This window comes from Malus sylvestris, chromosome 13 (genome assembly GCF_916048215.2).
Source record: "Malus sylvestris chromosome 13, drMalSylv7.2, whole genome shotgun sequence".
NCBI classification, from domain to species: domain Eukaryota; kingdom Viridiplantae; phylum Streptophyta; class Magnoliopsida; order Rosales; family Rosaceae; genus Malus; species Malus sylvestris.
In genome coordinates, this window is record NC_062272.1 from 3,969,856 (window position 1) to 3,992,390 (window position 22,535).

The window sequence follows — 22,535 nt, forward strand, 5'->3', positions numbered from 1 at the left end:
ATCGAGCAACTTTCGGGGTGCCCCTGACCAGATCTGGACCGTCCGTTCGGAACGTTTGAAAGAGAGGAGGACACTCGCAGTAGGAACGCAATGAAATGAACGCCCTTGAATACTTGCCCTTCTCTCGGAGGGGCTTTTTCGGGATTTTCCACATCTACCAATGCCAGCATAAGCAATGGAGTTGTGACGTGAGGGATCTTGTTTTCGGCTAAAGCCACGTAATGGCTCAACCGTAATTAGTTATTAAACTCGTTATTTATAAAATTTGAAATTAAGAGATATTTTACTTATAAGATCATCTTCAATTTTTGGGCTAAAAGTCAAAATTTTTAGCTCGGAAAATTTATCTTTTAGCTCAGAAACAACTTTTCTGCTCCAACCCTTCTAGCCTAAAATTTAACTCGGGATTATTAAAGAATGAACTTAGGCTAATTTTTTTCTTAAATTAACTTTAAAAAAATAAATTATGTAGATTATCGTAAATTAATTTTATGAACATTTTAATTTAAAAATATTTAAATTCCGATAACTATTGAAAAATCACTAAATCTTTCTACAAAGCCCTATGCAAAAAATACATTAAAACAATTAGTTGCAAAATAATATTATGTACATAACAAATAAAATATTAAGAAAAAAACTCACAACTTATATGGCGCTCCTTCCACTAGCTATGCCAACCATGGCTTTCTCCAAGCTTCATTTCCATAAAGTGCATGATTTGTCGATAGTCTTCCACAGATCGTAAACACCACCACCAAGAACTATAGCAGACCGTAATACTAATACCACCAAGAGTCTAAGTGAGTTATAGCAGACCGTAATACTAATAACAATGTTGGTATTTGATTTTTTATTGCACGGAATATTTACACCATGGGGGGTGTGGTCCACAAGTACTAGCCCTTGGTGGCGCCATCTTCGGTTGGCTTATAAAGTCCGAAAGTATATGTTAAGAGTATTTGTGTTGTACACGTACTAGGCTTGAAAATTCAACGTCTGATTTGTGGTGTGCTACTGCTACAACAACAACAACAACAACAAAGCCTTTTCCCACTAAGTGGGGTCGGCCTATGAATCCTAGAACGCCATTGCGCTCATTTGTGTCATGTCCTCCGTTAGATCCAAGTACTCAAGTCTTTTCTTAGGGTCTCTTCCAAAGTTTTCCTAGGTCTTCCTCTACTCCTTCGGCCCCGAACCTCTGTCCCGTAGTCACATTTTCGAACCGGAGCGTCAGTAGGCCTTCTTTGCACATGTCCAAACCACCGGAACCGATTTTCTCTCATATTTCCTTCAATTTTGGCTACTCCTACTTTACCTCGGATATCCTAATTCCCAATCTTATCCTTTCTCGTGTGCCCATACATCCCACGAAGCATCCTCATCTCCGCTACACCCATTTTGTGTACGTTGATGCTTCACCGCCCAACATTCTGTGCCATACAACATCGCTGGCCTTATTGCCGTCCTATAAAATTTTCCCTTGAGCTTCAGTGGCCTACGACGGTCACACAACACGCCGGATGCACTCTTACACTTCATCCATCCAGCTTGTATTCTATGGTTGAGATCTCTATCTAATTCTCCGTTCTCTTGCAAGATAGATCCTAGGTAGCGAAAACGGTCACTTTTTGTGATCTTCGCTAGATTGCTCCGGTCATTAGTGTGGATAAGTATATAAATGGATAGAGATAGGAAAGCAAACACAAGATGTACGTGGTTCACCCAGATTGGCTACGTCCACGGAATAGAGGAGTTCTCATTAATTGTGAAGGGTTTACACAAGTACATAGGTTCAAGCTCTCCTTTAGTGAGTACAAGTGAATGATTTAGTACAAATGACATTAGGAAATATTGTGGGAGAATGATCTCGTAGCCACGAAACTTCTAAGTACCGGAGTGTGGTATCGTCTTGACTTGCCTTATCTGTCTCATAGGTAGATGTGGCATCTTCTCTGGAAGTACTCTTCCTCCATCCAGGGGTGGTATCTGTAACTGGTGGAGATGCACAAGGTAATGTATCAATTTCACTTGAAGCTTACTTGTAGTTTCATGCTTGGTCAAGCGAGATACAAACCATGTAGTAGGAGTCCCCCAAGTCGCCGAGCTGGGGGATCTGCTGAAAAATGTGACAGACAAGGTAAGCAATCATAGCTCCGACTGATTGTTCACATTCTCCCTATCTTGCAGGCAGCATGAAGGATAAAGAGAAGAAAAATGAGGAGAGATGATATGGGATACTTTTGCTTTTGAAGAAGTAACTTTCCACAGGCTTATTCTTGAACTGGGCTGGAGGGTTTTCTGGTTTCCTCCAGAGTATAAGGCCGACTGAAGAATTTGAGGGTCAAAACAAGTCCATCAAATCTAGAGTACGTTCGACCCTGCTGATATGGGATACTTTTGCTTTTGATAGAGTAGTGGATGTATCGGCACGTGTGCTGTTACGCTTGTCTCCACATGCTTCCTTGTATCCTTCTCACTTGCCCTATCTGTTCCTCAGTCAGATGCGGTATCTTCCCTGGAAGCATAAGATGTTGAAGATGAGTACTCGAGAGCAATGCCAAGTAAGTAATCAGGTAAGGGGTTCCAGGCAGTCAGTTCCTGGCTGGAAGCTTGATTCCAAGTGCTGACTGATTGCTCTCTTTCTCCTTGTCTTGCAGGTAAGAACAAGGCCAAAGGAAAAGACAGGGAAAAAGCATGATATGGGATACTCTTGCTTTTAACCCTGATGATATGAGATATTCTTGCTCTAGTATAGCTTGTGGTGTGCTACTGCTAAGCTTGCAAATTCGTCATGTGATTTGTGTTGTCCATGTACAAGGGTTGCAAATTTACCATATGCAAGGGAGCAAGTTGAGGTATCAATCTCAAATCAAAGAAAGAAGGGAATTTTTTAACATTAACAAATTGCTTCCAGTATTTCCCAACTCAGCACCTTTTATGATCACACGAAAATGTGTCCAAACTCTTTGATTTTTGGACACAGTAAGGATTTGTTCTTACAAATATTAAAATGAATAAACAAATAAGAAGAACAAATTGCACGAAGAAAAAAAAAACGGATGAATGAATTGCTACAAACGCCTTAACACAAAAACATACGAGTTGCAGCTACTTCTGTGCGAAATATTCTACTCTACAGCTTCCACATGCTCACTCCAGTAAAGACTCATGAGCGCCTTCGACGATCTTCGGATTCTGATCACAAATCACATTTTCTTGCCAGATCATAATCTGCTAATGAACACAAAAATGACAGTTAATTCGTGATTTACCCAAACCCCACATCGCTCCTCGCGCAAGTTGAGGCTCGGTGAAAAATACCCTGCAACCGTTCTAAACCGCCTACGTCCAACGGCTGATAACTTAGTGCCACTAAAATCAAGAGACAGGCCTGCCTTGCGCAAGCCAAATTTGAATTTTCGAAAGACGAGAGAAGTTACCAGAGCAAGGGAGGAAAAACAATTGTACATGTCCGGAATGATGGCTTCCGAGGTAAAATGATCATTTTTTTACGAAGGGCTTTTGGCAAACGAGTAGTCGTTGGTCACTTCCATTCTGAAGGTCAATCACCCTTGCTTCCCAACGTATTTGTGTGGCAAACACGCGCGCCATCTCTATAGCTCCCACTTTATCACAGAGAACAACCCATCCCTGCCAAACGGCCACAAATTCATGTCCCAAAGTGATCAATATCACGTATAACACGGAAATATTAAAGGTTAACAATATAAGCAAAAGAGGAAAATAAAAATACCTCAGGTCGCAGAATCCGGTCCATCTCCAAGAATAAGTCCATCATGCTGCACCTCTCTGAAGAGAGATGTGAGAGCAGCCCATTTGCATGCAACAAATCATATGTTCGAGGATATGTAGGGAATGGTTCGCACCTGTACCGATAGATAGATCATGACAACTCTACTCAAGAAATTTATATTGCAGGCACAATTTTATAGAAAGGGGTAGAGCATAGGATATAAAGAGCACAAATGAGTCCTAGTTTTTTTACGTTCAAAGTTTGTCAGCCTTAATTAGAGTTAACCATTCTCAAATTTCTTTTTCCTCGTATAAACAGTGCATTTGTGCCACACAGAAAAATCTTCTGGTATCAAGTTAGTCAGAGTTTCTGAAGAGACTGAAACCGACTTACCAGTCATGCAAAACACCAGCAAAACCTTGATCTAGAATGAGAGGAAGTGTGTTGGGAGCATTGACAGGCACGACATTCATCACCCACACTGATTTTCTTTCCTCCAGAAAAGCAGCATTTAAACCCCCATAGTGAGCACTCATGTCCATCACATTGCGTAGCATGTTGAATGGAGGTAATGGGTCTTCATCGCCTGGTCTCTTCGGATGGTCGGAAAATATCAAGGGTGTAAGCAAAGACCAATAGTTCTTCAGAGCTGATCTCCAGACCTGTAAGTCTTCAAAGAAATCTTCAGGTTGAACTCCTGCAAGGGTAAAAGGGTATTAATACGCTGGCAGAGCACATGAAGCGCAGAACTGCATGATAATGGAACAATACTTTCCATGAACTTCAAACTCAGCTGAGCTCAATCGATGAGGAGTAGAGGACCTATTTCGGATTGGAGCCCAGCGTTTGCTGGTGGTCCCACTTATACATGATACGAGAGGCTTATAATATGATCGAACGTCGTGCCCTTCATTACAAACTGGTAGAGCACCCTGCTTGCTACAATAAAGCACAGAAAGAAAAACATTACTAATGCTCTTTTCAGTGGAAGACAAATGAGCGGAGCTCTTGGAATACACTAGCTCAATAGTGCAATTCAATGCCAAAGCTTTAAACAGTACTGAATTTTCAAATGTCAAACTAACAATTATCCACAAGAGATCCTCACCGAGATGTATAGCAATCAGAATCCACAGTTTTCTGCCAGATATAAGTTTCATATTGCTGAGCTTTTAGAGTCCAACAGACTTTCAGGGTCAATTCCTCCATTGTTGTGACCATGCTATTCTTCATGCTCAATGAACTTCCATATGGTTGGCTTGTCGATGAGGTTAAAACAAAGTAGCCTCCGGGCTTGAGTACCCGGTCAACTTCCAAAAGCAACATCCAATCTGATTCAAGAATTAATTAAGGATCCATGAGAGGAATGGTATTCGGAAAAAGCAAAGGGCAACTCCAAAGGAGAAATATGAGCAATGAAAATTCCAGTTACCTTTTTTGTCCCAAACAATACCGCATTGAGCACAATGAACCATTTCAAACGACAATGCTGGATATGGAAGCTGTCTTGTAATGAAGTTGCCAATCATTGCTGGAAGACCTCTCTCAAGGGTCAACTGAACTTGACTGCCAGTTGCCTCATATGCCGCAATACAAATAGCCATTACATTCAGCGATACTAAATGAGCTCCAAAACTACCAAAACCGCAACCAATATCCAGTACAGTTTGCACCTGTAGTTTAACGTAGATATAATTAAAATAAATCTTGCACAAGTCGGACTTTACATGTGTCACAAACAAGAAGCAAAAGTAGCATGGTTTGTTTGCTTCAGGCACAATCTTAAATTTTGGGCTATGAGACAACAGCAGAGATAAGTGTTAACAAATTCTAGCCTCTTTGAAATCTAAGAGTCACACTGCCCAAGAGAAGTAAAAATTGATAATTACAACTGTAATTCACAAAGAAGACTTACACCGGCTTGAAGAAGGTCAGAGTCACTTTTCAAACCTAGCATCTTCGCAATTTGAAGAGAATAATCCTTGACACCATCAAAAATCAGACCATCCTCAGAGTGAAAGGCAATTTGATTTTCTTCTAGCAGCATCAACCTAAATATTTTGTCAAGAAGTTAAAAAATAATTATGTACAGAAATAAATATTCACTCGCAACAAAAAATACGTAAAAACTAATTCAATTTGTAAAGAGTTGAGAAATGTAAATGTTTTAATTCACTGTTGAGACATCACTATTTAAAAGCGGCCAAATATATAGCTTTAACCGCGAAGCACCTTTTGGTCATGCTTCCAGATGAAAGAAATTGGTCTTTGGTTATCTTCACGTTTGCACTCCATATCACATCCCTACCAGCTGGCCACCTCAAGGGGATCTTATAATCCTTAGGAGGGCGAACCAGACACCGTTCTATATTTCTTGATACTTCACAATGCCGATCAAACTCCTCCCCATCATTAAACCCAGCTAAAACATTTGCTGAAACATTGTAACAAGGCACATGATTTTCTCTTTCTTTGCCACAAAGGCCAAGCTCTCTTTGTCGACTAGCCCCCAGTGAGAGAGACCGCAGCTCCAGATAATCAACCGCCGCTTGCTCCTTTAGCCTCCTATAGTTTGTATATATGTTGGGTACTGAAGTGGGAGTTAAAGAGTCAAATGTATTTGAAGAAGAGGATCCCAGCACTGCAATTAGTGCGAGTACAATAACACCACACAAGAGTAACCAATTGAGTGGCGGTCTAGGGCCAAAAATGACGGAGAGTTTACTGAACCAGGAGCTTCTCATGTCCAAATCGTGAAACCCCAACTTTAGAATTCCAAAATAACCCCCACTAAATTACGAAGCTCTTCAGCTTAAATCTCCAAGAACAGCGAAAACCATAACCTACCATAACATACAAGCTTGTATATATATTGCCGTGAATCCGGACAATTCCTACAAGCATTGAAACAATAAATTCCACTTCTTCCACAACAACATATGCAATCCTTCGCCTTCTGATCGTGCCATCAGACTCATAAATCAGTCTGTAAATCCATCGGTGATCCTTACTTAGAAACAAAGTCAAGATCACAAGTTCACAACCCAACCCAACACAATTCAGTACTCAATTATGAACCAGAAAATTCTAAACCTTCCCACGGCGAATTTAACGCCAAATTCGTAAAGAAACGGACAATGACAAGTGTTGAGCTAAAGATCAACCTGCAACAAAATCCAAAGATCCACAACATCAAATTCCTAACAATAAATGTCCCTAAAACATAAATTCCCATTTGGGTGCTGAGAAAATTACAAGTAAATCCCACAACAGAATCTACTGAAAAGATTCCAAATTCAATTCTCAATTTTCCACCCTTTTCCCAGCAACCAAACAGAGCATTAGCTCAAAAATAAATGCCATGACTTTCCATTTTTACAGATCACTTACCAATCCCAGATCCCGAAATGGAAAATCCAAAAACTTTCAACTCAGATCCAATCAAAAGCAAAATCAAATCAATCATCCAACATAGAACAAAAAGGAATGAAATCCAAAAAAATATATCGAATTTAATAACGAAAACAGAAACCCATTTCCCAAAACTGATAATTATTAGGGTTTTGGGGAAATGCTTACCGGTTTTGGGTTCGTTGAAGGGTGGAGATTCAAAGCCTCAAAACAGAGAAAGAGTCTATCTTTTAATGTGAGTCCAAATTTATAGGAATTCTAGTTGTTTTTTTTTTTTTTTTTTTTTTTGTGAGTTCGTGTTGGAGTTTAATTTATAACTCGATCCTTAATCAGATCCAGAGGGTCGCTGATTTAGACAGAAAACAATCATTAAATTAATTAATTTTATAACGAAATTGAATTAATGGGAAATCATTGTTATTTATTGTGTCTTTCACTTTTTTAAAAAAAAATTACTTTTGGTTGTTGGTTGTTTTATAACTTTTATTCCTACGCCATGACGTAAGCAAACACTAGAACTAAGCGTCGAGATATAAAAAGAATATAATTGACGGCTGCGATTCAACCGTCACGGTAACTGGATTAATTAGTTTTAATCACTATTTTTCATTGCTAATCATACTCCATTTGGCTAATTACTATCTCCCAGAAGAAGATAATCCTCCACAATAATTCCAATTTGTTTTTACTATTTATTTCAAGCACGTCGTTGTCAAAATGTTTCCTGACTTCCTTTTTTTCCCGGACGGAAAAGAAAATTACACGTCACATCTATTCGGTGCAGTGCAAAAATGGAAAACGGTTGCGTTTGGAAACCAACCAACCCCATATGGACAAACCAAAAGAATCCCAGCCCTCAACCATTTGGGATTGATTGTGGTCGTTTTAAGCGTTTCTGTTATGTTTGACAGAAAAATTTATAGTGCTAATGAATTTAAGAAGTCTTTTTTTCTAAAATATCACCTAATAAATCATAGTAAGTGGCCTAGTGATAAGGACGCAGACTGCGACTCTTCAATAAATAAAAAATTATGAGAGGTCAGGTTCGATGCTCCTAGTTGGTGAGTGTAATTGACTCTAGCCACGGGTAGGATGAAATTTCTCATAGTTTTTCCAGACCCTGAATGAGTGGATAATCGTAACTTGTTAACTGTTGTCCTCCTTTTTAAGAATATTGTTTCTAGAAAAAGTAAAAATACTTTAGGGCACCGTTTGGAGATTTATTTGGGCCATATTAGAGATTGTATCTAGAAAAGGTAAAAATACTTTGAGTACTAAAAACGTATTTTATTACGGTTGGTAGAAAAATCTAACAATGTTCAATCGCTTATGGGTCAATGAAACATTTTTTTTTCAAAGAATCACTAGGAAAAGCACATGAAGTTTGTATAAAAATTTCAACATGTTTTTAATAAAAAATATTTTTGCATAACCGGGTTTATAATTCTTTTCTAAAAAGGGACCGGTTGGTGTCCACCTTTACAGAGTTCGAAAAAGTTCTCAAAGGAATTTTAGCCTCTCTTTGTCCAACATCATGTGATTCACTAATGTCAGAAATCGAACTCAAAACGTGTCGCATAGAATGTGCCTAAAATTGAAATTCATCTCAACCACTAGGTTAGCCAATGAGCTTAACCGGGTTTTTTTCAAAACTAAAATAAAATAAGGAATTGGGTAGGTGTTAGCTGGTAACCAACTTTAATGGTTACCATCGTATTACTTAATAAAATAAGAAAACTTTAACGAAAAACTCCCAATATTGTTCACTTTAACGAAAAACTACATTTTTACACTAAAAAGTCAATCTCCCTTTATTTTGTCCTTATCGTTAAAACTTCAAGGGCGCATTTGTTTGGCCTCTTTAAGTCTCACTGGACTGGACTAAGTTAGGTAGGAGTCTTAGCCCGTGTTTGGCGCAAACAAAGACTGCCTTTAATGAAACTAAGTCGGACTCGCACCGACTAAAAGCTTCACTAGCTGTTCTTAGCTGGTCCCCCCGAAAACTGGCAGATTGCTAATCCCGTCTCTAGCGCCCACGTCGTCTGCAAGCATGCATCCCATATCTCCTTCTTCCCGTGAACCCAGTTACCAAATCATGCCTTCCACCCTTTTCTCCAGTCACCAAATCTGAAACGGCTTTGCCCATTTTGTCCCGCAAACCCAACCCCCTCTTTGTTTCAGAGATGAATTCATTCGGTTAAGCTTCCAATAAGCTTAATCCACACCCTACACAACACTACAATTCGAAGATTAAACCTTATAAATCCCAAATATAGAAAATATCAAAATCTGCAATAAACCTAGAAATCTATTACCTTGGGTTGCTGTGCACTTCTCCAGAAATCTGTAAGCAAAAAACGAAAGACCTCCAGAAATCCACAATGCTCTTCTCCAGAAACCTAGAAATCTATTACCTTGATTTGGGATTTTTGTGAAAAAAAGAGAGCTATCTCTGGTTAGAGGAACAAGAAGAAAGACTTGTTGGTCTTTGATCCAAATTAGGTGCAAAATGCATAGCTTCCTTCGTTGAAGAAGAAAACAGGGAGAAAAAGGGGAGAAAAAAGAGAGATGAGAGGGAGACGGTGTGCCGAAGAAAACGAGGGAGAATGGTGGAAAAATGGTGGATGTTTCCTAAAAAAAGAAAGAGAATCCAAAAAGAAAAAAATAAATTAAAAATAAAATAGATAAAATATTAATAGATACATAAAATATTGATAGATATAAATATAATATTATAGTTTATTAATTAGTCTGCTTCTTAGTCCGACACTACACCAAACACTTCACTAAGCTAGTTTAGCTTAGTCTAGTCTAAGCCAGTCTAGCTTAATCCCTTAAGCTAGTTCAGTCCAAGATAATTCGGTACAACAAACACCTCCCAAATTTTCAAACATTTTTCATTAGTTTATCTATAAAATAAAGATACGAGTTGTGGAGCTACTTTTGCAAATTTGGAGCCTTTCTAGTTAAGAAATATATTATTTTTGTTGCCAAACCTGCAGATCCAGAGTGGTGCAGGTAGAATATTAGCTGTGACAATCGTAGTGGGTTAAGCCCACGGTTTCTGTTTTTTATATTTTATGCCCGAAGATTTGCTCTACTAGGGATTAGAGAGAAGATTCTTGCTCAAGAAAAAAATTGACAGCTTTAATTCCATGTGGCTCTCAGGCTTTATTCTCTGTCTGTGTAAATAATGCCCCTGAAAAAACAAAACTATATAAATAATTTCATCCAGAATTTTCAGACAATTTCAATCCCATAATCCTCTTGAAAGACTTTATCAGCAACTACTAATAAACAAAATCGATCTGCCCACATTCGAAATATTGTAAGAGATTTATTGAATACTCATTATGTTCTAATATTTCATAATATATATGTCATTCTATTATGTAATTTTTGATAAAATTATATAAATTTTAAATATAAACAGACACGTATTTATACGAAATATGATAAATTTTATGATAAATTTTCTTAAATTCACCTAGTCCACCTAGGCGCTAGGCGCCATTCCGCCGTCCAACTAGCACATAGCGTCTGAATGTGGTGAATAAGTGACATTGGTATATGTCTAGGCAAAAAACAGTACCAGTTTCCCGTCGGTTGAAGCAGGAATGATTCGTCTATGTTTGCTAGCAGAAGATAACTGAAGAAAACCTCCCGAAAACTTTAACATCATCCTTGCTTTCCGCCTTCAAGCAGTTTCCAGTTCCCTGTTCAAGTAATCAACAAACATCCTCTTTGCACTGTCTGCATCAGAAGGTGGTGGTCGCCCACTTAAACTAGTATGCCCTGTCAACTTGATGAAAGTTCGTCGCAGCCTACGAAGTTCTGGAAGGCCAACTGATCTTGAAAGTTCGTCGCAGCACGAGCCAAACACCACAACTCGTACCTGTAACCCTAGATGCTATTCAAAGAATCTACAATTATAATACTGTCTTTTGACACTGATCTATCGACTTCAGATCTTAGCACTCCTCTTAAATTCTTCTCCGCAAGCATATTGGCATAGCTATCATTGCGATCAAGATGAAAGGAAGTCTCATCAATAACCCTAACGATTTGATTTGATCCCGATTCTCTGAGAGCGCAGCCTTTGACTTCCCGTTGCAGGGTTGTCCACAAATCACAACCAATGCCATTTGCAGAAGAATATACCTTCGTCTAAGTGGACAAAATAATTCCCAACTTCTTGAAATTCAGAAGCAACTCTCCAATAGCTGCTGGTTCACATACACATTGTTAACGATAAGCGCGAATCAACCAAAATCACCATCGTTCTGTAATCATATTCCAACAAACAAAGCTATAAACCATATCTGAAAGGGATATCATATTCAGATGCGAGGCGATTTTCGTTACAATATTTTGTTAGGTACTCAAGCCCAAGAGGAAGAACCCAATCTAAAAGACTAGTCCAATAGGTGGGAGGGTCCCAAGGACTTAAGAATCCCTGCACCTCCATAAGTGTAGTCGATGTGGGATCAAGACATTATACCATCCTTCAGAAGCCGGCACCTACGACGGCCCTTACTCTGGTAATTTTCACTCTTAATGGCAGCGCACCATGTGGTCGTCCCGTTAAGGTAGCCATTTCCAGATCGCTCCCTCCGCAGCATCAGAAACCTAAGCTTTGATACCAATGTTAGGAGCCCAAACCCAAAAGACTAGTAGAATAGTTAGAGCACCCAACGAATTAAGAACCCTACACCCCTACACTCCATAAGTGTAGTCGATGTGGGATCATACCATATTTCAGTTGTAGTGAAATTACAATTCAATCGGCATTCTCGGAGCTGGTAACGAACACGAAATCAGAAAATGAGATGAATTAAAAAACAAAACTATAAATTATCAATTCTCAACCAGTATTCAAACAAAGCCTCCCACTTTCCACTTTCCAGACTGAAAACCTTAATTAACGATTAGACCGAACATACAAGCACTCTCTACGGAAATTAATACGAAAACAACAATTAAAAACCCTACAAACTGAAGAATCGACAAAATTAACTCAAATAAAACGAGATTAAGAAGCGATTAATTAACAAAGCATTAATGCATAAGCACAAAAATGGAAGAAAGCGAGAAATACGGAGCTTGAAAAGTACATGTTCGACGAGAAGAAGAAGACGATTTCAGATGGAACTGGAAGGAGTCAAACGACTCAAACAATTCGGTTTGAAATTGGAGACAGAGAGTGAAGTCGCACGGAAACGCCAGAGGAAGAAGGGATTCGGGAAAAGGCCAAACGACGTCGCTCCGATGTATTTAACATTTCAAACAAAATTACCCTCTTTTTGGGTCAATTCAAACAAATTATTCGGTTGTGCCATATTTCCACGGAAATTTTAACGAAAAGTTCACAGTACTGTTTATTTTAACGAAATATCATATTTTTACATTAAAAGTCAATTCCGATATTATTCACTTTATCATTTATTTTGTTATTTTCGTTAAATCTCAAAGTTTTCAAATCATTTCCATTAGTTTTTCTCATTTTCACCAACCCAGACCCCACCCCACCCGGACCGGTGGGAATGTGATTCGGCGGCAGTTTATTTTTTTGAATTTTGATTCGGTACGGCTGCAAGTCTCCGTTTACTCGGACACAATATTTGCGTGGGACGGTGGGAGAAGTAATTGTAACAGTTCATTTCATCTCACGAATCTCGTGGAAAGACGTTATAAAAGCGAAGAAATTCCGTTGTCTTCTCTCAAAATCCTACCGCTATAAAAACCCTAGACACGCAGTTTCCACCGTCCCCTCCACCACTCACAATCTAATTTCCCCCCTCTCTTTCTATCTCTGGTTTTTGGCTCCGACTGGTACGAAATCCCGGTAAGTTTTTCATCCCCTTTTGGCTTCGCAAATTTTTTAAATTTAATTCTCGCACTCTCTTTCCTTGTCAATCTAGGAGCTTTGATTATGTCATGGGATAACATTTCACAGTACGATATTATATTTTAACTTACTTTAGTGTACGGATAGGTAATTTCAATTTGAGTCATCTAGCATAAATATTTGGTTTAATTGCTTGTTTTGATCTCGCTCGACTTCATGTTTTTGAATTTGATGTGAGAAAACTGACAGACGGTGTGGAAACTCGGAGGGATTTTGTGTCTCAATGGAAAGTCATCCCACGCAAGAGAGTGTGACCGGTGTATTTTGATCTCATCTGACTCCACCCTAGTCCAATTTTAGTTCTTCTAAAGAAGATTTTCTATCCTGTATGGGACACCAAATTGGTTTACTTAGCTAACTTTTCTGAGCTTGAGACCAGAATAGGATACAAATTGTTTTACGTCTAATTCAAACCAAAATCCATAAATAGGGTATTTAAATCCAGAAAAAAATGGGATACTCGCGCTAGAATTCATTACGTATTCCTATTTTGATTACCTTAGCTTCTCTATATATACATGCATATGTGTATGTATAGGTTAACAAAAACGAAGGTTTATCCCACAACTCAGAGAGCTCAAAACTCAAACCGTGACAGAAAATATCAACTGCGTCATTGTCCTTGTCTCCCTCCATGGCATCCCCAGCTTCCTCGCAGTCATCTTCAGCGTCCTCGCAGTCCGCTGACAAGTACGAGGGGTTTGATCTGTTGAAGTGTTCGACCGTCCAAGAGGGGAAGAAAGAAGCGGAGGTCAAGTTACCGTTAGGGTATCGATTTAATCCCACCGAAGATGAGATCGTTGTGTACTTTTTGTTTAACAAGATTATGGACCGCGCAATGCCTACCTACGATCTTATAAAAGAGGTTGATGTGTACGAGTATGATCCCCATCAGCTGCCGAATGGTGAGTTTCCGATTTGATTGTTATTTTGTACGACTATTGAGTTCAGTCCTGTTTTAGGTTCAAATCTGATTGCTTATCGTTCTGTGACTCGCAGGTGACTTCAAACACAATGCTGGTTGCAATGCGGCCTATTACTTTGCCAATAGAGAACCGTTTGATGCTAGTGAGGGGAAGATAATTAAGACGGCTGCAAACGGTGGTTACTGGAAGGTGATCGATGACGAATATGAGGTTTTGTTCAAGGATAGTGAAGTAATCGTAGGGTTTGAAGCCGTCATGAACTTCTACGAGGGGAAGGAGCCAAACGGGACCAAAACTCCCTTTGTCATGAACGAATACAGGCTCAATCCGCGTGTGGTACCTGCTCATGTGCTGAATGACAGCATTAGGAATAAGGTACGGACTGTAAACTACGTACAAAAGTTCTTCTAGTATGCTTTTGTTTTAGGTTGTGAATTTTGTCCAAAATTGTTTGGTGGGTGACATTTTTTGTTCTCTTTGTTTCAGATTGAGAGGTACGTGGTATGCCGAATTATAAACGAGGAGGTTTCGAATCAGCCCGTTATCGACTATAAAAAGGAATCTCTGGAGCTTCTTTTGAAATATGCGTCTGCCGGCACTGTTAAAGACGGAGAACCAAAATGATATGGCAGAAACAGCCTAGTCCTTCATTGAAATAGCAAATGCAGCTCCTTTGTTTTGATGTTTTTTCTTCTAGTGTTATATAGATATAACAGAACAGTATGTATACATTATTTTTGGTCTAATATTTGACTTGACGCAAGAGAAAAGTTTCATCGAGAAGTTTTTTAGTGTCACAACTCATATGTTATTACAAATCAACCGGTCAAGAGAGTTCAGAATTCTAGTTAAAATGAATTCGTATAATTGCAAGAATAGACAACCAACAGGTTTTGTGACCGATCTGCACTCATCATCATGTTATAACACATCGAAAGAGTTTACAATTCTGATTTATAAGTATTCAAGCAAAACAACATCGAGAGTTCAATGTAGCATAATGAATCCGTATATAATTGAAAGTCTTCAAAATTAACAAAATATTGTGACCAAATCAACAAACTACGCACGATCTAAAATACTCGGCGAGAACGTTCTCATTTAGATTATGACCTGTAAACCCTAAACCCTAAACCCTCTTCCATTTCTCGCTCCAGCATCTGATGCATCGAGATTTCATCTTGGATATCTAACCTCAAGCCCTATCAAGCAAGGGATTCTTCGTCGGATTCGTTCAAGCCCACTGAAATGCAAATAGGCAAATTCCTGGATCACCCGGTTAGAATGTGGAGAAGAACAAAAGCTGACTCCCTGCCATTATCAATGAAAAAAGGTTGCGTAAATAACAAGACCCAGTAATAGCACACAATTTACCATATAAGTACAGTATCAACCTGCAAAGTATGTATTTGCAGCATAAGACTCAACTTTTCAAGATAAGCAGTCGCATAATTTGATATCGAACAGTACCTGCAAAGTGTGCAATTGATTTGAATTATGAATTCTCAGAACCCCTTTGCAGCGGTATACATCCATGTCATGTTTCTTCTCCCAAAGAATCTCCTCAATCCACAAACGGACCTTTTGAACAAGACCATCAGATATAATGACTGATACATATGATTACTATTCATTTTCGGGAAACTGCAGCAACGAGAAATAAGCATCCACTCTCTTTGAGACCACAGTTTTAGCCGCAGAAATTGTAAATAATTCCTTACTGTTGCTTTTATATAACAGTTTATAAAAAAACAATTGATTTTAGTTGCCAGAACTTCATTGTCCAATCAATTTTCACAGATGAATAAAATAATCAAACTAACAACAATGTAATGATGAATGCTAACCTTTCTGAAAAGTTGGTAACACAGCACCAAATAGTTAACAGTATTTGATTTCAAACAACTCATATCATAACTATTTCACAAGAACACCTTTTCAAGATCAACCTGCCGTGGCTCGGAAATGCATAAAGTTCGGACACCACTATCATGAAGATCACTTGTAGACAGAGCGCGACTTTCTTCCAATAATGATGCTAACTGGGTAGCATGCTGAGAAAGAAAAAGTTTTAAATTATTTTTTTGAGTAAAATTTGAATATTATTAGAAGACCGGTATGAACTACAAATATAAGCAAACAAAAAAATGGAGATGCGCATGACTCACCGTGGCATCATAGGCCCGACAGTCCAATATATTGGACAGGTCAACTTGACCACGGACAGAACGGATGATACTAGCAAGTGAGTTAATACTATGTATTTCCTTCTCCAGTTCCTCCAGAAAATCCGCAGAACCCTCTGGAGAAACCAAATCAACCTTGTTAATAATAATAACATCCTACAACAAAAGGCCAAACTCATAAGATATGAAGAGCAAGCACAATACAATCCAGCATAATAATACAAAGTTGAAACCCGGAGAGAGAGAGAGAGAGAGAGAGAGAGAGAGAGAGAGAGCACTACAATAGAACAGATCATATGAGTAAAACTACCAGTAACGACAAACCAAGTCTCATAAAGCTATCCTATTATACAATCGTCTTCATTTTGCATCCAAAATAAGTCATAAGGAGACCATACTGCAAATGCAATCTGAAGATATGCTTCAGCAAATGAAGATGAGATTCGATGCTCACTGAGCTGATAACGGAGGTTCTTGGCATCCACGACCTGTTACAGAAATTGATGAATAAACCTTTGCTACTAACATAATAAATATAAAATCACATAGCTTTCTGGAAAAAGAACTTAAGAAGCTCAGCTAGTGCTTAAAACACAGAAAACAGCGGAACCGACAGAACCTAACTAACATACCATGTGCATCTACACTTAGTGCAGCTAAGTAAGCATTTAGCAAGACAAGTTCCAAACTTCAATGGTGCTCCAATACATAATATTATAACTCAAAATCCCATAACCAAATTGCTAGAACTTTAATACAACACTGGCATGTAACGCATCCAATATTAAAACTAACACAAAACTCAGCAACAAACTAGATAAACGAATCAGAACTCACAGTGATACTTGAATCAAGCTTGACAGATGATTCTAGATTTTCATCCAACTCACAGTCTTCGCAACCAGTAGTCTCCAGCAACATACGATCAAGTCTACAACCAAAGAAAACCAAAAACCCACGTCTCAAATTTCATCATAATCACAATCAAAAATAATAAATTTCAATGAAACATACAAATTTCAATATAGTTTTACAAAAACTTTCTTTTGGGAACAAGTTGCTCCAATGCCTGCACCAAACTGTGCTTAACAGTGCAACAAATACCTTTTGCTAACTCCACCCACTCTTCGACAAGCGCACCGCCATCTCCTTGGTTAATCATCGCTCTCTCCACGCCAATTTCCTCACCGAAATCGTTTAGTATCACAGCAATTTTCTTCCCGTGTTGCGAATTCAATATATGATTAACCAGCTGATTAACCCAATTCAAAAACCAACAAAAACACACTCAAAGCTCTACTCTTTTCCCGAAAAATGGAAAAATATAGCAAAAAAAGAAATGAGCTTACGGTGGATTTTCCGGCGCCGAGGTAGCCGGTGATGACGGTGACACAGACCAACACGTCGTCGTCTTTGTGACTAGATGAATTGGGTTGCTGCTGAGAGTAGGGTCCCAGGGGTTGGTCGATTTCAATGGCGAGAGGTGGAGCTTCTTCATCGTCTTCCATTTCCTTTCCAATCCCGGGAAATTCACAGGTTTAGGATCCACCTCAGTTTGAACTTGAATTATGCTGACCCACTGGGCCCATCGGGGTCATGATCTTAGTTTGGGCCTTCATGAGTAGACTTTCTCCATTTCTATCTTCTATGGGTTTTCTTGTTGGGCTTCAGCCCACCTCAAATTTAAAAAATTGTACAATAAAAAGTTACTAACACTACGGTCTTATGGTATTCTTATATAAGTGTGAGATCAAATTCGACTTACCCTGATAAGTTCAATAATACATGGTGTATAGTGTAGTTTAGCCTAAATATTCTCCGATATCATTTTTTAAAACATTAGCCCACGTATCAAATATTAATTTGAACAAATACTACACTTGACCTCAGTGAAAAAGCCGAGAAAGGTATTATATGCCAATTTTTTTTTTTTTTTTTAAAAATAAGCATACATTTCTACAGTATCACCATATGCTGAATGTAATTATAAGATTTAAAGATTTTTTTTTTTTTTTTTTTTTTTTGAGAAATTCTTCTTCAAGTTGATTTCATTGAACCAGTCTCTCTAGGTGTATGGGCTAATTGGTTTAATAAGTAAAACCAAATAAACTCACACACAAAGCAATATCATACTTTAAACTAATCTAAATTGGGATGAGATACTTGAAACCGAGTGAGAGTCCATGTATGCAAAAATGATGTAGGATTAGATTTACATTATGGTCCCTGTTTGGTTCAGATAATTACTTGATGGGCGGAGTTACTCCGCCGGTCTATGAGGATGAGGAGGACAATGCTTGTTCGGAAAACAAGTAGAGAGAGCGGAGATGGTGAGGCCTTTGCATTGGTTCAACAGTTGGGGTGGCGAACAAGAACATTATAATCTATAGATTTGCATAAACTTAAAGCCAAACTAAACTACTATTTTTTTGTCACGAAATCATATTGCCTTAAATTAAAGGAAAATTAATGAAAATGACTTGAAAACTTTGAGTTTTAACGTAAGAACAAAATAAAGGGTAAGGTGAATAGTACCATGATTGACTTTTTAGTGTAAAAATATGATTTTTCGTTAAAGTAAATAGTACCGGGAGCTTTTCGTTAAAGTTCCCAAATTAATTTACTTGCTCGTATGGTTAAAACAAATTGCATTGTTTTGAATTCATCATTCTGAATTAACTTTAGACTCATTTTGAAGTGCTTTTAAAATTACTGAAAATACTTTTAGAGAAAATATTTTCGGGTTCCAAAAACGTTTGAAGTGCTTCTTATAATTAGTGCTTTAAGTACTTTTCCAGAATTTATTTGTATTTTTACTAATGATTGATTTCAAAAATATTTTCACTAAAAACGTCATTTTAAAAAGTACTTTCAAATGAGCTTTTTAATTCCTAATTAAGGAACACACTTGACCAAACAATTTCCTAATTAAGGAACAAATTACATGATAGTTTCTAATCAAATTATTCAATACTTGTTTAATTGTAAACAAACAACTATCTTCCTTAGATTATAGTCCATATTTTATGGAAGAGTATTGTTTTTATTTTTTATTTATATACACAAACGATACTGAAGGAGCAGGAATTCGAACTCGAAACTTAAAGCATCTTCCAAATGTTTACATATATTTCTCACCTATTTTATATCCAAATGATGTGAGATACAGTTTGTCATTGGTTGGCGACGATTAAACCCACTTTAGACCGAAATACCAAAGGTATCCAATATGCGGAGTTAAATATGCATGTCATAGCTGACTAATGAAGATTAATCAAAAGCAGCCACAATACTACAACAATAAAAAACAATCAAGCGTTATCTCATTAAGTAGGGTTGGTTGTATAAATTTTAGAATTTTATTGTACTCGGTTTTATGCTAAGTCTTTCATTACTTTAAATACTCAATATCTTTTCTTGTAGTCTCTTTCAAAGTCTTCTTAGGTTTTTCTTTATCCCTTTTGCCTCTAGCCTCCGTTTCATAGTCGCATATTCTAACTAAAACATCTTCTCTCATCTTATTTTCAACTACGGCCACTTCTACTTTACCTTAGATGTCTTCATTCTTAATTCTATCATTTCTTGTGTGTTCATATATCTAACGAAGCATTATCATTTCTGCTATACTCATTTTTTGCACGCGTTACTTTTTATCAACTAACATTTTGTGCCATAAAGCAACGATGATCTTATTGTCATCCTATAAAAACAGACACAATATTAAACATTATAAATCAATGTCATCATATGTAGGTGTGGCCGTATTCGGTTAGGTAAATGCCATAAAAGGGTAGAACAAGTTTCCAACATTTCCATGGGCACACATGCTTTAACAGTAAAGAAATTGCATCTTGCCGTGAATAAAACAGGTTAGTCAGTTTATCGTATGTCACGCAAACAATATGCCAATTTTGTTTGCTTGTTCAGTTAAAAACTTAAAAAAAAAAAGGACCTACCATCAGTACACCCTTCATATTTTGGTATGGAGTGACATAAGAGCAGCTCTAGCGGGAGCGACTACGTGAGGGACCGGCTGCGGAACAGGGCCTGATTGCCCGAGGGAAGAAGTCTAGCGTTGGCTGGCGAGCGAGCCCGAGCAGGCCCGAGCTCCAGGCCCGTGGATTCGTGCTGGCCCGAGCGCCCAAAGGCTGTCTGACGTGGGCTGACGTCAGACGCCTACTGAGTGATGAATCAGAGGGCCACCTGACGACTGTACAACCTCCTGAACATCGTCGTCGTCGGCGTCCTCCTCCTCTTCATCTATGCTGTCGTCGGATTAGGACTCGGACTCGGACTGCGACTCGTACAGCTCCAATTGCTCGGCGGTCAAAGGCTTAACTTCGTTTTCCTCCACAACTTCCTTCATAGCCTTCATCCTTTCAAAGCTCACACAAATTTGTAGAGAAAATCTCCTCTTTGTATTCTTGAGAAAACGAATTAGGATTGGATTTGGGAAAGTGAATGAGATGGAGGGAGGGAGGGATGGGAGATGAGCTGCCAATTGGGATTGGATTACAAATAAAATTATTTTATAAATAAATAAAATACTAATATTTTATTGTCAATTGCCAAGGCTATTCAAGTGCAATGGTGGAGATCCAAAATACAATTATTGTTCATTAAAGGCAATTACTGTTCACTAGGTGGATTAAATAATGAATAGCCTGGGGGGATGGCTCCCATGCTGGAAGTGCTCTAACATTGACAAAAAAATTAAGGTTTTTAAGTTAAAATAGTCTTTAAAATTGACATAAACTTTTCACTTTGGTCATTCAGATTTGAAATCGATAAAAGTGGTCCATGAGTTTGTTCACCATCAATCATTTTAATTATTCTGTAAAAGTCTCCATTAAATAAGGATAAGATAAAAATACCCTCACTTTTTGCCAAATTATTTTGGACCATTATTTATTAAATTAAGGGTATTTTTGTCATTTTAGCTCTTGTTTAACAAAATTTTCATAGAATTACCAAATGATTGATGGTGGCAAACTTAAAGATCATTCCTATTAATTTCAACTCTCAATAACCAAAATAAGGAGGTGTATAACAATCTCAATGATCATTTTAGCTAAAAGCCAAAAATTAATTATTAATTCTTACTGAATATGACTAGTTATGTTATTATATCGTAATAATGTTAGATAAAACACATTTTATATTACATTACATTTGAATGTGGTAAATCAGTAACTGACAGGACATATGTACATCACTTGTGACACCGTGTGTGAAAAACACATGGCATGTGCAGACATAATTGGTGTTTTTTGTAGATAGCATTTCACGTGTTTTTAAAACCCAGAAACATTTTTTCAAAAAACGCTTTCAATCGTTACTTAGTACTACGGTTTAGTAGTATTCTTCTTCACTTTTAAGTGATAGGTCTAAGGTTACATTTTTGCCAAAGGCAAATTTAAACCACATTATTGCTAGCTCATTGTGAGGCTAATCCCATCTCATCCCCCTTAGTATAGAATAAAGGGAAATTTGGAAAACTAACCAAATTTTGGACCCTAAATAGAATTCTAGCCACCTTTTTAAATTTATGATAATTATAACCAAAAATTGATATGAAAGTACTAATACACCCTTCAAATAAAGTTTTCTCAAAAAAACAAAAAAAAAATAAAAAATTGTCATCCATGGAAATTAAACAAAGCAAGATTCAATTAAGATAAGGAGATTCGAAGTAGAATTGAATAAGTTCAAAGCCACATGTGCTCCTTGAAGTTCCTTAGACGACCCAAAACCCCAATTCAAACATAGAAGACAACAAAATCCCAAGTTCAACCTTAGGAGAAAATGAGAGAAAGAGATAGGGACCATCGCATTTTGGGCTTTTCACCAACGATTTGGTTTTGGAGCCGATCTTAGAAGTGGAGGTCCCAATTGAAGGGCTGAGATGTTGAGGAAGAGCAGCAGAGAAATTGGAGAGCAGAGCAGGAAGCTGACCGAGACTGAGAGTGAGAGTTGTCTTCATGTGGAGGAAGTCGAAATTTTTTTGGGAGTTTGGAACAAAATGAAGGTTGTGTGTGAGAGTATAAAAGAGGAAGAAAGAGGGATCGTGCTGCACGCCATGGCTGGCTATGCTTGGGTTGGGATGTGATGGGTTGGGTTTCTATGGTTTTGGATTATCGTCTATGCTGTAGAAAGGACAAAGATGGTGGTAAAAGACAGCCGAGCCTTTTGTTTTTTGTTTTGTTTTTTAGGAAACTTTATTTTAAGGGTGTATTAATATTTTCATATCAACTTGTGGTTATAATTATTAAAAATTTAAAATGGTGGTTAGAATTCTATTTAGGGTCCGAAATTTGGTTATTTTTCCAAATTCCCTAATCTATAGA

General features: G+C 37.8%; 3 protein-coding genes and 1 pseudogene across 6 annotated transcripts; 1 reads left to right on the forward strand and 3 right to left on the reverse strand.

Annotated features, from left to right (window-relative positions):
* Positions 1-2,919: 2,919 nt before the first annotated feature.
* Positions 2,920-7,484, reverse strand: LOC126595000 (probable methyltransferase PMT5). The gene is made up of 9 exons (XM_050261309.1): positions 7,337-7,484; positions 5,990-6,921; positions 5,673-5,808; positions 5,190-5,430; positions 4,866-5,088; positions 4,531-4,696; positions 4,151-4,452; positions 3,758-3,890; positions 2,920-3,654 (listed from the first exon to the last, which is right to left on the reverse strand). Exons 2-9 carry the CDS (start codon positions 6,499-6,501, stop codon positions 3,505-3,507), a joined length of 1,863 nt encoding a protein of 620 aa, XP_050117266.1. The 5' UTR covers positions 6,502-6,921; positions 7,337-7,484; the 3' UTR covers positions 2,920-3,504.
* A 1,422-nt stretch (positions 7,485-8,906) lies between these two features.
* Positions 8,907-12,530, reverse strand: LOC126595005 (protein KTI12 homolog; annotated as a pseudogene).
* Positions 12,531-12,759: 229 nt separating this feature from the next.
* On the forward strand, positions 12,760-14,785 carry LOC126595003 (NAC transcription factor 29-like). 4 transcript variants are annotated; one of them, XM_050261317.1, is made up of 4 exons: positions 12,760-13,013; positions 13,649-13,981; positions 14,076-14,377; positions 14,489-14,785. In XM_050261317.1, the coding sequence occupies exons 2-4, from the start codon at positions 13,711-13,713 to the stop codon at positions 14,624-14,626; spliced, it is 711 nt and encodes a 236-aa protein (XP_050117274.1). In that variant the 5' UTR covers positions 12,760-13,013; positions 13,649-13,710; the 3' UTR covers positions 14,627-14,785. The 4 variants fall into 4 exon arrangements, with proteins under 4 accessions (XP_050117274.1, XP_050117275.1, XP_050117273.1 ...); XM_050261318.1 differs by having other exon boundaries at positions 13,675-13,981; XM_050261316.1 differs by having other exon boundaries at positions 12,761-13,013; positions 13,266-13,981.
* A 93-nt stretch (positions 14,786-14,878) lies between these two features.
* Positions 14,879-17,709, reverse strand: LOC126595004 (uncharacterized). Its single transcript, XM_050261319.1, has 5 exons — positions 17,538-17,709; positions 17,026-17,119; positions 16,587-16,676; positions 15,473-15,583; positions 14,879-15,313 (listed from the first exon to the last, which is right to left on the reverse strand). Exons 1-5 carry the CDS (start codon positions 17,684-17,686, stop codon positions 15,179-15,181), a joined length of 579 nt encoding a protein of 192 aa, XP_050117276.1. The 5' UTR covers positions 17,687-17,709; the 3' UTR covers positions 14,879-15,178.
* Between the last annotated feature and the right edge of the window lie 4,826 nt (positions 17,710-22,535).

Excerpts from the sequence above, each read along its gene's own strand:
- LOC126595000 (XM_050261309.1), bottom strand. The coding sequence starts at position 6,501 with ATGAGAAGCTCCTGGTTCAGTAAACTCTCCGTCATTTTTGGCCCTAGA. Across the intron at positions 5,809-5,989 it reads TCTGGAAGCATGACCAAAAG|GTTGATGCTGCTAGAAGAAA; the intron begins GTGCTTCGCGGT and ends CAAAATATTTAG. Across the intron at positions 4,453-4,530 it reads CTGAGTTTGAAGTTCATGGA|GTTCAACCTGAAGATTTCTT; the intron begins AAGTATTGTTCC and ends ACCCTTGCAGGA.
- LOC126595003 (XM_050261317.1), top strand. The coding sequence starts at position 13,711 with ATGGCATCCCCAGCTTCCTCGCAGTCATCTTCAGCGTCCTCGCAGTCC. Across the intron at positions 13,982-14,075 it reads TCCCCATCAGCTGCCGAATG|GTGACTTCAAACACAATGCT; the intron begins GTGAGTTTCCGA and ends TGTGACTCGCAG. Across the intron at positions 14,378-14,488 it reads ATGACAGCATTAGGAATAAG|ATTGAGAGGTACGTGGTATG; the intron begins GTACGGACTGTA and ends TCTTTGTTTCAG.
- LOC126595004 (XM_050261319.1), bottom strand. The coding sequence starts at position 17,686 with ATGAAGAAGCTCCACCTCTCGCCATTGAAATCGACCAACCCCTGGGAC. Across the intron at positions 17,120-17,537 it reads TCGGCGCCGGAAAATCCACC|ACTTGATCGTATGTTGCTGG; the intron begins GTAAGCTCATTT and ends CTTTGGTTGTAG. Across the intron at positions 16,677-17,025 it reads AGCTTGATTCAAGTATCACT|GTCGTGGATGCCAAGAACCT; the intron begins GTGAGTTCTGAT and ends TTTCTGTAACAG.